The sequence below is a fragment of the Callithrix jacchus genome, chromosome 15 (assembly GCF_049354715.1).
Source record: "Callithrix jacchus isolate 240 chromosome 15, calJac240_pri, whole genome shotgun sequence".
NCBI classification, from domain to species: domain Eukaryota; kingdom Metazoa; phylum Chordata; class Mammalia; order Primates; family Cebidae; genus Callithrix; species Callithrix jacchus.
Window position 1 is genome coordinate 29,231,992 of NC_133516.1, and position 13,030 is coordinate 29,245,021.

Here is a 13,030-nt window from a genome sequence, read left to right on the forward strand (position 1 = left end):
GCTGGTGTGACTGCAAAGGCCACAACTCCCTCAGTGCCACAATGTCTCTGGGGGAGGAAAAGGGTTAACTGAAATTCACACTAATGAATATGTGGGGCCCAGAGTCTTCCTGGATGCTCCCGGACTCAGTCACAACAGAGTATAGCTTAGGGGATGGAGTATGGGGAAAAGAGATTGCAGGTCGTGAGGACACCATCCATCTGGTTCACAACGGGGGTCTCCCCAGGGCCTGCTGAATCCTAACCATCTTCCCATTCCCCTTGCCATACCGAGCATGTTAAATAGTCTTTACAGTGATTTTCAGAAGATAGACTGTGAAACGTGAGGGCTTGTGGCAGCTTCTCCAGGTGAACTGAGACACCCTTACAGGGTAAGTGCCTCACCCAGGATGGTGTTTACTGGAGGATGAGAATGACTCACCAATGGTATCGAATTAACAATCCAGACATGCCTCCCTTCGTGCCCCAGAAGAGGCAGGCTGTGTACCCACTGACCTCAACAATGGGGGTGCAAGAGAAAGAACAGCGAAGAGGTTTACAGTAAATGCACACTTCACAGAATAGTCAGTCACGCACTTCATCCTCTTAACAGCCCTCAGATCGGGTCAGGGCAAGCATTAGCAGCATTTTACTGATAAGAATGATAAAAACCCATCAAAGTGATATACATTTTTATCAAATTATAAAAACCGCCTCAGATCACATAGCTAATAAAAGACAGCCCCAGGTCATGCCAAATATTTAGTCTCTTCACTGAGTCCTTTCAGTCACAAAATGGCAGGGTAATAAGCTCAAGCTCAGGAGTTTGAGACCAGCCTGGGCAACCTGGCAAAACCCCACATCTAGAAAAAAATTCAAAGCCCCAGAGAGGTGGCTCTTGCCTGTAATCCCAGCACTCTGGGAGGCCGAGGCAGGCGGATCACCCAAGGTCAGGAGTTCGAGACCAGCCTGGCCAACATGGTGAAACCCTGTCTCTACTAAAAATACAAAAAATTAGCCAGGTGTGGTGGCATGCACCTGTAATCCTAGCTACTCAGGAGGCTGAGGCAGGAGAATCACTTGAACCTGGGACAGGGAGGCTGCAGTGAGCCCAGATTTTGCCACTGCACTCCAGCCTGGGAAACAGAGTGAGACCCTGTCTCAAAAATAAAAATTACAAAATAAATAAATACAAAAATTAGCCGGGCATGGTAGCATGTGCCTGTAGTCCCAGCTACTTGGGAAACAGATCTTGCCACTGCACTTCAGCCTGGGAAACAGAGTGAGACCCCATCTCAAAAATAAAAATTACAAAATAAATAAATACAAAAATTAGCCGGGCATGGTAGCGTGTGCCTGTAGTCCCAGCTACTTGGGAAACAGATCTTGCCACTGCACTTCAGCCTGGGAAACAGAGTGAGACCTCGTCTCAAAAACTAAAATTACAAAATAAATAAATACAAAAATTAGCCGGGCATGGTAGCGTGTGCCTGTAGTCCCAGCTACTTGGGAAACTGATCTTGCCACTGCACTTCAGCCTGGGAAACAGAGCTATACTCCATCTCAGAGAAAAAAAAAAAAGACACAAAATGGCAGGGTAGAAAGAGATGGCGGGAAGGTCCCAGGGAACCCTGTCCCAGTGAAATGGGCAACAGCCCAAGATCCTGAGCCAGGGAAGCTTCCCCAGACACAGACATATCCTACAAGCCCAGGTACTGCTTCAACCAGAAAATATCAGCTCACAGACAACCCCTAGAGTCACCCTGCCGAGCAAAGCCGCAGGTGCGGGAGCAGAAGCTGGGACCTGAGGAAAGAAAGGGGACTGTCTTTTTCCTGGCCTCAGAATCTCTGGACGGGGAAACCAGATAAAGGATCTACAGAAATTTCTTTGCCACCCTACAGCACTTCGGCAAGTAAGTCACTGCCCACTTTGAGAGTGTTAGATGAATGAAAGGTGCTATCACTTAAATTAATGTTTTTAAAGGCAAATAATTATGTTAGGTGTCTAGGGCAGGGGACTGCAGGACTGCCCTGCATTTCACTGAGGAAGGGACACGAGAACTGGGTCAGAGCAAGTCGTTGGCTGTTTCTTACCCACTGGGAGGTTCTCTAAAGGCAAGAGCATTCATTCATTCATCCTTGGGCTAAAGTGAGCAGCAGTCACCAGCCACAGCACTGCGTTGGACGAGAATTGCCTCAACTCACCGTCCAGTGCTCCCCAGAAAGTTCAAACACGAACGCGCTGCTCCGTTTGCCTCTGTCCTTGGGAAGCGAACTCTGCCTTGTGAGAGCGTTCCTTTCGATCTTGTCCAGCAGCCGCACGTTGGTGTCTATGAAGCCATTCTTGCAGTACACAGCTTGGGGGATGCCCTTCCTCCTGCATTCGGCCACAAAGTTCCACTCCTCCTTTATCCTAAAACCAGCAGCAGAGGTTACAGTTACTTTCCTGGGGAGTGGCCGTCACCTGCCTAGAGAAGTGAGTCAGCCACCTGGGCGTGGGCACTCTCCTTGTCATTCCCAGGCCTTCGTAAGCACTCCCTTCCTCTCTCCTCCCTGCTATGGGGGTGTAGGGAAAACCCTAAACCATTTTGTGAAGTATTAGTAACTTTAACTTAAAACGTGGAGGATGGGTTAGATGGAATTTCTGGCTATGCGTGTAATTATAATTTCCTTCGAAATTATATATTGTGCTAACCTAAGTTTTTTAAAACTGCAGGGCCACAGGGGTTTGCTGATCTCTTAGGGGCATTTGAATAGAAATACAGAGGAGCCCCAGTGTATAAAACACCTGACTTTGGAATGTCAACCGTCAGCCGCCTTGGGGAATTTCGCTCCTGTAGATGGGCCTAAGGTCCACTCAGACACGGGAGCTGGCTGAGGACTCAGCATCCCCACCAAACCTCACCACCCATTTGTCGCTAATTTTCCGACCTCTCCTTTTAGAGCTTTCCCATCCACAGCTTATCCCCCAGCTTGATGCTAAGCTCCAGGATGGCAGCCGGTGTGTCTCACAGACCTTCAGACACCCACAGAGCTGTCAGAACAGGGTTCTGCACCTGGCGGCCTTTCTTCATTTAGGAATTCGTTTTCTGTTTGAGGCCTTTAACATATTCCACGTGATGCAAAAACAAGATGTTTTGTGGTTTTCCTACAAAACTATCCAACACAGATGTTGCCTGACTCAAAATAAGGTAGCCTACCTTTGATGGGGCTTAGATGCATTCCACACTCAGAAAAGCATTCCAGACCCTACCCAGCCCAACTGGGAACCAGGTGGCAGTCAGGATCCAGGTCTTCTGGGGGCTACTTTAGAAACAAGTTGCAGGTGCAGACCTGGTCTCCACACAGCCCCAGGCAGTATATACACTAAATAAGTGTAAGGTAAGCCCCGTGATCAAAGAACAATCCTAGTGTGGACACTCTCCACTGTTATCTGAAGGAAGGGTGATTCGGAGTCTCAGTCCGGCTGTAGGGTGGCACTGTGGGGCACAGGCAAGTCTGCCAATGGAGTGGTTAGGAGGGGTCTGAAGGTTTACTGCACTAGGACAAGACCATCTTCCAGGACTGGGTACGCAGGAAGTCCTGGTATGGACCACCAGGCACTGTCAAGTGCAAGGAGAAATGTAAGACTTTGAAAGAAGCAAAACACAGCTGGATAGCCTTTTCCTGAAATGCTGGAATGGCTAGGGGATTCTCCAATTCTGTAGGAATTCTCCAATTCTATAGGAATTCACCTTTGACTTTGACTAAGCTATTTATGACTGTAGAAATTAAAGTTAACTTGTAGAAAACTGATAGCCATACAAATAATTTTTATTCATGAACACCCATAAATTCTGCCCAGTGGAGAGACAACCCTCTCCCATCCCAGAAACACCAATTTGCTCCATTTTCTTTTTCTTTTCTTTCTTTCTTTCTTTCTTTTTTTTTTTTTTTTAGACAGAGTTTTTCTCTGTCACCCAGGCTGGAGTGCAATGGCACAGTCTCAGTTCACTGCAATCTGAAGCGATTCTCCTGCCTCAGCCTCCCAAGTAGCTGGGATTACAGCTGCTCACCACCACACCCGGCTAATTTTTGTATTTTTAGTAGAGATGAGGTTTCTCACTGTTGACTAGGCTGGTCTTGAACTCCTGACCTCAGGTGATCCACCCGCCTTGGCTTCCCAAAATGCTGGGATTACAGGTGTCAGCCACCACACCCAGCCGCTCCGTTTTCAAATGTATTCAATACTCCTGGTCTCTCAATGTCTGTCCTTTGGATTCTCCTTTGAGCTGGCTGTTACATTTTACAGTTTCCTTCTTGTAAATAATGAGAAAAATAAAGTGTGTAATGGGTGTTCCTTCTATATCTACTACAGAATCATGATTTTGCCTTTTTTGAAAATTCTCCTTTAATACAAGTTAGAGTCAGAAGATCAGCAGGGGCACTGAGAGGGGAGGAGAGGCAGCCCGACCTCCTTCCCTGGGCCCTTCTTGTCTCGGGATTTTCAGGGCTCAGTGAGTTGTGTCCACCTTTCATCTATGTAGTTCCATTTGCTTTCAATCCTATCTGATTTTGGCTTCACCCACTGGGCACTCAGCATTAGTTCTTGGCTTCATATTGTCACAATTTCCCACTCTTGACTAAATGCGATGTGCAGATGCCCGGAGGAGAACAAGTGAGGAGGGAAACGAGAGGATCAAAGCCACCAAGAAGGCAAGCAGAGGGCACAGAGCCCGCAGCTCCCAAAGACAGCCCTGACTCCGAGCTGGGAGGACCCTTAGAAAGGAACTCAGCTGCCTACAGACATTCTCATTAGTGCTTAGTGCTTAGTGCTTCATCCACTAAGTCTTTCATCCAATCAAGTTTAGGAGGGTCACAAAAGTTTAACAGCAGAACTGGGCGGGTGGTTAAATGTCAGTAATGGGGGAAGAGGAGCAGACTCATTCCTTGGGTGTGCTGCATGGGGAGAAAGGGGATCCATGAGAGGAGGGCAGTTTAGACACAGCTGGGTCCTCCCAGTCACCAACCGTCCATGTTCCAAGGGCTTTTATAAAGGTACTGTTACTGTATGAGCCACACATTCTACTCCTGGGTATTCACACAAGAGAAAAGAAAGCACATGTTCATACAAAGACTTGTGTACATATTCACATCAGCTTTATAGCTCCAAACTGAAAACAACCCAAATGCATATTCACAGGTGAATAAATGAAAAACTGTAATTTCTTACTATTCAGCAATAAAGAGAAATGAACCACAGAAACATGCTACATGAGTGAATCTCAATATGGTAGAAACCAGAAAAAGAAGAATATATGGCTGGGTGTTGTGGCTCATACCTGTAATCCCAGTAACTTTGGGAGGCTGAGGAAGGAGGATGGCTTCAGCCCAGGAGTCCAAGACCAGCCTGAGCAACATAGACTCCTTCTCTACAAAAAAGTTTTTTAATTAGCCAAGCATAGTGGCATGCATCTGTCATAATCAACAGTCCCAGTTACTTGTGAGGCTGTGGTGGGAGGATAACTTGAGCCAGGGAGGTCGAGGCTGCAGTGAGCCAAGATCACATCACTACATTCCAGCCAGGGTGACTTCTTCTCAAAAACAAATTATACATATAATTATACGTATAATTATACAAATTATACATATAATTTGTTTTTGAGAAGAAACTCTAATAAATGCAGAATATAGTGACAGAAAGTAGTGATTGCCTGGAGATGGAGTTGGGGGATGGGGCTAGGGATGAGAGAAAAGGATCACAAAGAGTGAGAAGGAAGCTTCTGAAACTGAGGGCTCACCTGATTTAAGCCCACCAGACTTAACCTGCCTTGTTTGTTTCTAATCACTTACTTCCAGTCGATCCTAAAAGCTATATAGCTAAAAGCCAAACAATATATAACTAAACTTTCACTAGCTTCCTTACAGATAACATCTCTGATGCATGGATCACCATGGCAATGGTTACCCAAGTTATTTTTCAGGAGCTTGGGGCATCCCCTGTCCAGTCCACACCACTGACTGCTCGACTCAGCTTGCAAGGCTTTCAGGGGTGCTAAAAAATTGACCTTTGATGTCAGAGGACAAAAAATCCCAACCTTAGATTATGCTAACACTTTCATTTCCTGAATATATGCCCTATGTAGGACCATGTGGCCTGACTATGCTTCTGTAGGACCCTGATTACCTCACCTTTTCTACCACTTCACCGCACTTTACCACACTTTAGGCCACCCCACTTTCTGTCCCATGAATATCTCCAAGCCCTATTTTTAGGGAGATGGATTTGAGATTTGTTCTTCTGTCTCCTTACTTAGCAGCCTTATGAAGAAATTCTTTTCTCTGTTGCAAAACCTGTTGTCCCAGTGCTTGGCTTACTGTGCACAGGCAGAACAAGCCTGGTTTGGTATCACTTTTAAGGTGATGAATATGACCACGGACAGTTTTATGGGGTAATACGTATGTCAAAATTTTTCAAATTGTACACTTTAAATGTAAATAGTTCATTGGATGTCAATTACCCCTCAATAAGGCTTTTATAAAAATATATTTCATGGCTTCCATTGTAATCACCTCTGGCATGCATCCTTATCCCCCTTGCCCCTCTCTTGCTGTCACTTGAACAAACCACAATTTAGTTTATATTCCACTATCCCTCTGCTCTACACCTGCCCCCACATAGTAAACGACATGAAGGAAAACTCACAACTTTGCACACTGGTCTGGCTTTGAACAGACAACCACTGTTCAAAGGGCCCCTCACTGTTGCCCAGCAGTCATTCCATACTTCCCAAGATCATTCCTTTTCCCAAGCCCCAGATGACTGTTTCACATTTTCTCCCTTTCAGTCAAACCTCCATTGCCACCCATCTCATCCTCATTCTTAGCTCATGGCCTTAACTTTCTGGTTCACAGAGAAAATAGATGAAAGGGAACAGAACTCCCACGAACTCCATGGGCATCCACACCACCTACTTGCATCTGTTCTCAGAGCCTCTGCCTTCCTTTCTGTTCCCCCGGAAGAACACTCCAAGATCCCATCGATGGCCAAACCCAGAACAGCTGGAAGGACTGCCCAGTCACAGTCACTCCTTGTTCTTCATTGATCACAAAGGCCAGCCAGCCTCCCACTGATTCAAAGACCTTGCCACAGCAGGTCTCTCTCGTCAGTATTCCCTCATGTGCATCCTTCCCTTCAGCACACAAACATGCAGTTATTTCTCCTGTATTAAAGGGAATACCTCAACCCCATTTCTCCCATGGGCCTGTTTCTCTGCTCCATTTTATAGTAAAACTCCATGACAGAGTTGTCCTAGCTTCAGTTCTCTTCTCCCTCACTCCCTGTTGAATCCACTTCAGTCACCCTCACTCATCTTTTGAAACAAGCCTTTCAGCAAGGTCATCAATGGCCACCACTTTGTTCACCCAGTGGGCAAACCCCAGTCCTCATCTTATGTGATCCATCTGCAGCATTTGACACAGCCAATCACTTCCTCCTCCTCGAAATCTTTTTTGCACTTGGCTTCCAGGACACCTCACTCTGTGCTTACCCTCCTACCTCTCTAGATACTGTGCTGCTTCCTCCTCATCTTCTCAGCCTCTGGATTTCCAAGTGCCCAACACCCAACCCTTGGGCCTCTTCTCTAACTGCACTCTTTTTTTAAATGTCTTCCAGCTCGTGGCTTTAAATACATCTATATGCTGACCATGCCCACATGTATATCTCCAGTCAAGTCTTTCTTCTCCATTTTAAACACACAAAATATACATTATCCACAAAAATCTAATGATATATCTAAAGATATACAAAGACTCAAAACAAGGGGATGGAAAAAAACTCACCAACCAAATGGAGAGCAAAAATAAATAAATAATAAGCAGGAGTTGCAATTCTCACACTTAATAAAATAGATTTCAAAGCTACAAGGATGCAAGGGTAAAAGGATTAATGCAACAATAAGAGATCTTAACACCCAGATACATAAGACACATAATGAGATTTAGATTCAATGAGACAACAAATTGATAATGATATCCAGGACTTGAACTCAGAGCCAGAACAAATAAACACAATAGAGGTCTCCATTTTAAACACATAAAATATGCATTAACCACTTTAAACACTCAAAATATTGATCGGCCATTATTGAAACCCATTTTAGGAATGAAGTAATATTCCTTTTTCCCTCTTTTTCTTTCTTTCCCCTCCTTCTTCTCTTTTTCCCTCAAAAAAAAAAAAAATAATCATGAAAAGGTTTGAAAAAAAAATAAAAAAATAAAAAAATAAAAAATAAATAAAAGACTTTCTCACTGAATCTAGACTCCTGTATAAAATTTCCTCTCCAACATCTCCGCCTGGATGTCTAAAAGGCATCTCAAAGTTAACATGTCATCCCAGTAACAAACTTCTGATCAGCACAAACTCCAGATCTTTAGCCCCACAATTCAGTAAAAGGTTTCCAGCAGCTCTGGCCAAAAAACTCAGGGTCATCTTTGACTTCATGCTTTCTTTCATACCACACATCAAATCCATCAACAAATATGGCCAGTTCTATCAGTATCCAGCCACTCCTCACCATCTTCACTGCTTCCATCCTAGTCCAAGCCATATCTTCTGCTTACTGGCACCCCCCAACCCCCACCCCGACCTCCCTGTGGTCCAAACTTATCCAGCAGCTTGAGTGAGCCTCTTACAACATCAATCACTGCATGTCTCTGCCCACACATACCTCTTACTGGCTTATCTTCTCACACAGTATGATCTGCAAGGCCCTACGGACCTGTGTCCCTCCCCTTGTTGCTCTGACCTCAACCCCTCTGCCCTCACTTGCTCTTCTGGCCCAGTCACACTCCTTGCTCTTCAATGAATATCCTGGAAAATGCTTACCTAGGGGCATTTACATTTCTGTTATACCTGCCTGGAACTCTTGTTCTTAGATTTCTGCAGGGCTGGCTCCCCTGGTCTACATGTAAACATCACCTTCTTAATCAGATGTTTGGCTTTTAAGAAACCACTTCAGATATTGCTGGAGTTTCATGCTTGCCATTCAGCTGAGGCATTTGAAAAAGATATTTTGCTGACTGCACTGGCTGGCACAGCTCTAGAGGTCTCAGTCCCAGTGAGCTGAGCTGGGGAAAATCATCCAGCAATCAGTGAGTCGGGGCTTCAGGATCTATGTATGAAATCTAAAAGTAATATAATAAAAATGATAAATTTAAAAATATTACCAGGCTCAGTGGGCTCAGGCGGGAGGAACACTTGAGGCCAAGAGTTCAAGACCATCCTGGGAAACGAAGTGAAACCCCGTCTCTGCAAAAAAAATACAAAAAAATAGCGGGGCTGGTGGCACATGCTTGTAGTTCCAACTACTCGGGAGGCTGAGCTGGGAGGACTGCTTAAGCCCTGGAGTTTGAGGCTGCAGTGAGCTATGATTACACCACTGCATTCCAGCCTGGGCAACAGAAGACTTGTCTCAAAAAAATTTAACAATGTGTGTGTGTGTGTGTGTGTGTGTGTGTGTGTGTGTGTGTGTGTCAGTACATGAAGGGATATGAATTTAAAAGCAGAAGAAAGTGCACTCCTCTGGGAGATGTTATAGGGTCTTGGGATTATTGCTTTTCCTTATTAGCTTTTCTGTGGGGTTTAGTTTAATAAACATATGATAAAAATGAATTTTAAATATCTACCTGTACATTTAGGTCTTACTGAAGCAGTCATAACAAGGGGCAGACTCTAGGTCAAAGACGTGCTGCTGGAATTTCTGTTAGAAGCGATCCATCCAAAATTGTTAAACCAACAGCATGGCCACTGCAAGTTCCTGTATTCACTGGGTGCTTTTCAAATTAATTCTCTAACTTTTCTCCCCTCATTTCTCAGACAAAACCTGAGGGTAGACCCTAGCAATGTAATGAGATGATACCAGCTAAGCCCCATGCAACATATCATTCCTATATCACAAATTATAAATTGTTATAAATATTTAACATATTTTGGTACAGCCAATATAAAATGGAGAAAAAAGAAAATTAGATATACCCCATTAAAAATAATTATATACCAAATCTATTTTGTATTTCTTTCTTAAATATTTTATGTCTTACTTTCTTTCTTAAATATGTTATCTTATTCCCTCTGAAACCTAATGATAGGAAAGTGAAGAGGGAAATATAAACTATTTTTTTAATTCCATCCTCTTCCTTGAGAGTAATTAAAATAAATAAAATTTATTGTCTATCCACTCTATCACTCATATAACTGAATGTGAAATCTTCCTCTCAACTCAGTTTTAGTAGAATGCCAAATATGCAATAAACATACCAAATACACCATTAGAGTTCTACGAATTAAAGAAATACATGTGCAGATAAAGTACCTTTTCCTTAGGAAAGGAACCCACAATCCCAGCCCAGATGGCAGACAGCCTCAATGGAGAAGAAATTCTTCACTTAGAGCCTAACAACAGCTCTTCTTCCTTCCTCTAAATCAGTGGTCCTTTACCTCTTTGGCACCAGGGACCAGTTTCATGGAAAAAAATTTATCCCTGGACGAGGGGTCAGGGGGATGGTTTCAGGATGAAACTGTCCCACCTCAGATCATCAGGCATTAGATTCTCATAAAAGTGAGCAAACTAGATCCCTTGTTTGCACCATTCCCAGTAGGGTTCGTCCTCCTGTGGGAATCTAACCGCTCCACGGATCTGATAGGAGGTGGAGCTCAGGCGGTACTGCTCGCTCACTCCCACACCTCCTGCTGTGCTGCCCAGCTCCTAACAGGGGTTTGGGAATGGGAGAGAGTGATAATTCAAATTTTATCTCTACTTATAACTTTAAAGTGTTGGTATATACTTCATGGAACAACTAGAGCATTACAGGATGAGATACCCTAAAGTGAGGTAACAGAATGAGCTAGAAGGTTTTATTTGTTTCAGTAAATTTAAATGAACCAGACAGTTGCCTCTTAGTATCAGACAGGCATTAATTTTTCAACATATTAATTTCTCCTTTGCACAGTAAACAGATCCTGAGAAACTAAAATTAACCTTCAAATAGTACCAATGATCACAGTATGAATTCTATTATGAAAGCTCAAAAACACCTCTAAAGAAGGCAAATTTACCATCCCCATTTCTGAGGAGCCTGAGAAACTAAGTTTCTTTCTTAAACACGCACATTTCTCCCCATCCCTGCCTCACATCCCTCCTTATCTGCCCAGCCAGCTTGGTGGCTGTTTTCTTTATCTTGGACTAGAAAAGCCGAACAAATCTCCAAGAAGTCTTCTGTCTTAGGTGAAGATGAGACACTGCACAAGCTCAGTGACACTGAGCGTAAGTCAAGGCCAATCCTGTATACATGAGATGTGTGAAGCTGTTTAACACCACAATGAAAGACAGAGTTGAAGGTGCAGCTCCTACTCCAAAGCAGATTAGAGAACAGTTTGAAGACCCTAGGTGTCTGCAGATGGCTCCCGTTCCAAGAACCTCCGGAGGTTGCATCAGCTACAGGTGCTTCCCCAACTCCCCTCCCCACTGCCAAGGGGAGCTTGTCCTGCTCTAGAGTAACCCCTGCTAGGTGTGCAGAGGAAATCGAAGCCGGGCTGAGAGCGACTTTGGGCTCATATGGCCCTGGGATTTCGTATGATTTGTGTGAGTGGAGGTCTCCTGGATGCATTGCCATGTGAGCTGTCTGGTTTAAGGCTCTAATTATTTTTGTTTGCTTGTTTTGTAATGACAGAGTCTTACTCTGTTTCCCAGGCTGTTCTCAAACTCCTCAAGCCATCCTTTGCTTCATATTGGACAATCTTAGATTAGTGGCAAGAGTAAAGATGTTTCAACTACCTGTGATTGCAGCATTACATAGAGGAAAGGGCTTGGCCACACACTCTGCTTACCATCTTTGTGAACTTGAGCAACTAACCATCATGAAACCACTGGGATGAACACAGTAGCAACTTAATTATCAAGCATGATCAGAATAGGTATTTGTTTAATCAAAAAAGCCAATGAAGGGGAGAACCAAGAATATAGATACATTCACACTTTACACATGCTGTTTTTAACTTAAAGTGTACAAATATACTGCCATTGGCCAACTTGATGTAGGGTTGGGACTTCGTTTGAGAATGGGTATGCCAATCAGAATCCCATTGTGTCTGTCTTATTTAAACAGCACCCATAACGCATCATCTGTGAGTTCCAGTTCTGGTTTCTCCACAGAGAATAAAAGTTGCAGACATAAGCAAAGCCACCTGCAACCTTTCTACCTTGTAGATTTTCCAAAGCACTCAACATCATACACATAACTCTTTTTTACTCAGATTTCATTAGCATATATGATGGGCAAATGACACCAACACAATGACTCGTCTCTAAAATTCAGCTCAATGGGGGAGGGCTGAAGTGCACAACACAGTAGCCCCAAACTGCCCCCAGAAAGCAGTCAGATGGTCTCCAGAGTGCCAGACAGCCTAGTGAGGTAGCTCAATGGACACTAGCTAGGCAGCCTGCTACAGCATTTACCGTAGAGGAATTTATTGTGTCACCTCTGTCTTCCTCGTGCCTAGCATGGTGCCTGGGTGGTGGGTAGGTCTTTATAACCATGGGTGTTGCTATCACAGGAACTGCATATTTGTACCAAGCAACAGTGTAAGGCTCTGAAGTTTGATGAGGAAAATGTTACCAACAGTGAGAAATCCCAGAAGAAAAGCAACCTCCTCCACAATGCAACTGTCACCTGCACAAATCCCTACTCATAAAACAAGCTACAAGACTTGAGAAAACACGTACTTCTCCAAGGCGCTCTTCTCAAGCCTTTCCGCCTCCTTCTTCTGCCAAGCCTTGTGCTTCTTGACGCGAGTTTCCCACAAGGCTCTGAGGACAGAAATGTCGAAGACAACCACTTTATGTCCCATTTTGGAAATGTGAAATTACCTATTAAAAAATATAGATATGTCAGATCAAAGAAAACGGTTTTGACATAAACTTCAAGGTGAAACGTGAATGAATCACCTGGCTGAAGACATGATGATATGCCTTACTGCTTCAAGGATGACAGTTTGCTTTGTTTTTTATTTGGTT

General features: G+C 44.0%; 1 protein-coding gene across 1 annotated transcript in view; it reads right to left on the reverse strand.

Moving 5' to 3' along the window:
• Positions 1–13,030, reverse strand: part of LRRC2 (leucine rich repeat containing 2) — a 48,807-nt gene that overhangs the window by 21,363 nt on the left and 14,414 nt on the right. The window contains exons 2-3 of the mRNA XM_002758284.5: positions 12,740–12,883; positions 2,184–2,391 (exon numbers count right to left, since the gene is read on the reverse strand). Of these exons, the coding sequence (XP_002758330.3) occupies positions 2,184–2,391; positions 12,740–12,864 (333 nt within the window). The 5' untranslated portion in view covers positions 12,865–12,883. The remainder of the gene's footprint in view (positions 1–2,183; positions 2,392–12,739; positions 12,884–13,030) is intronic.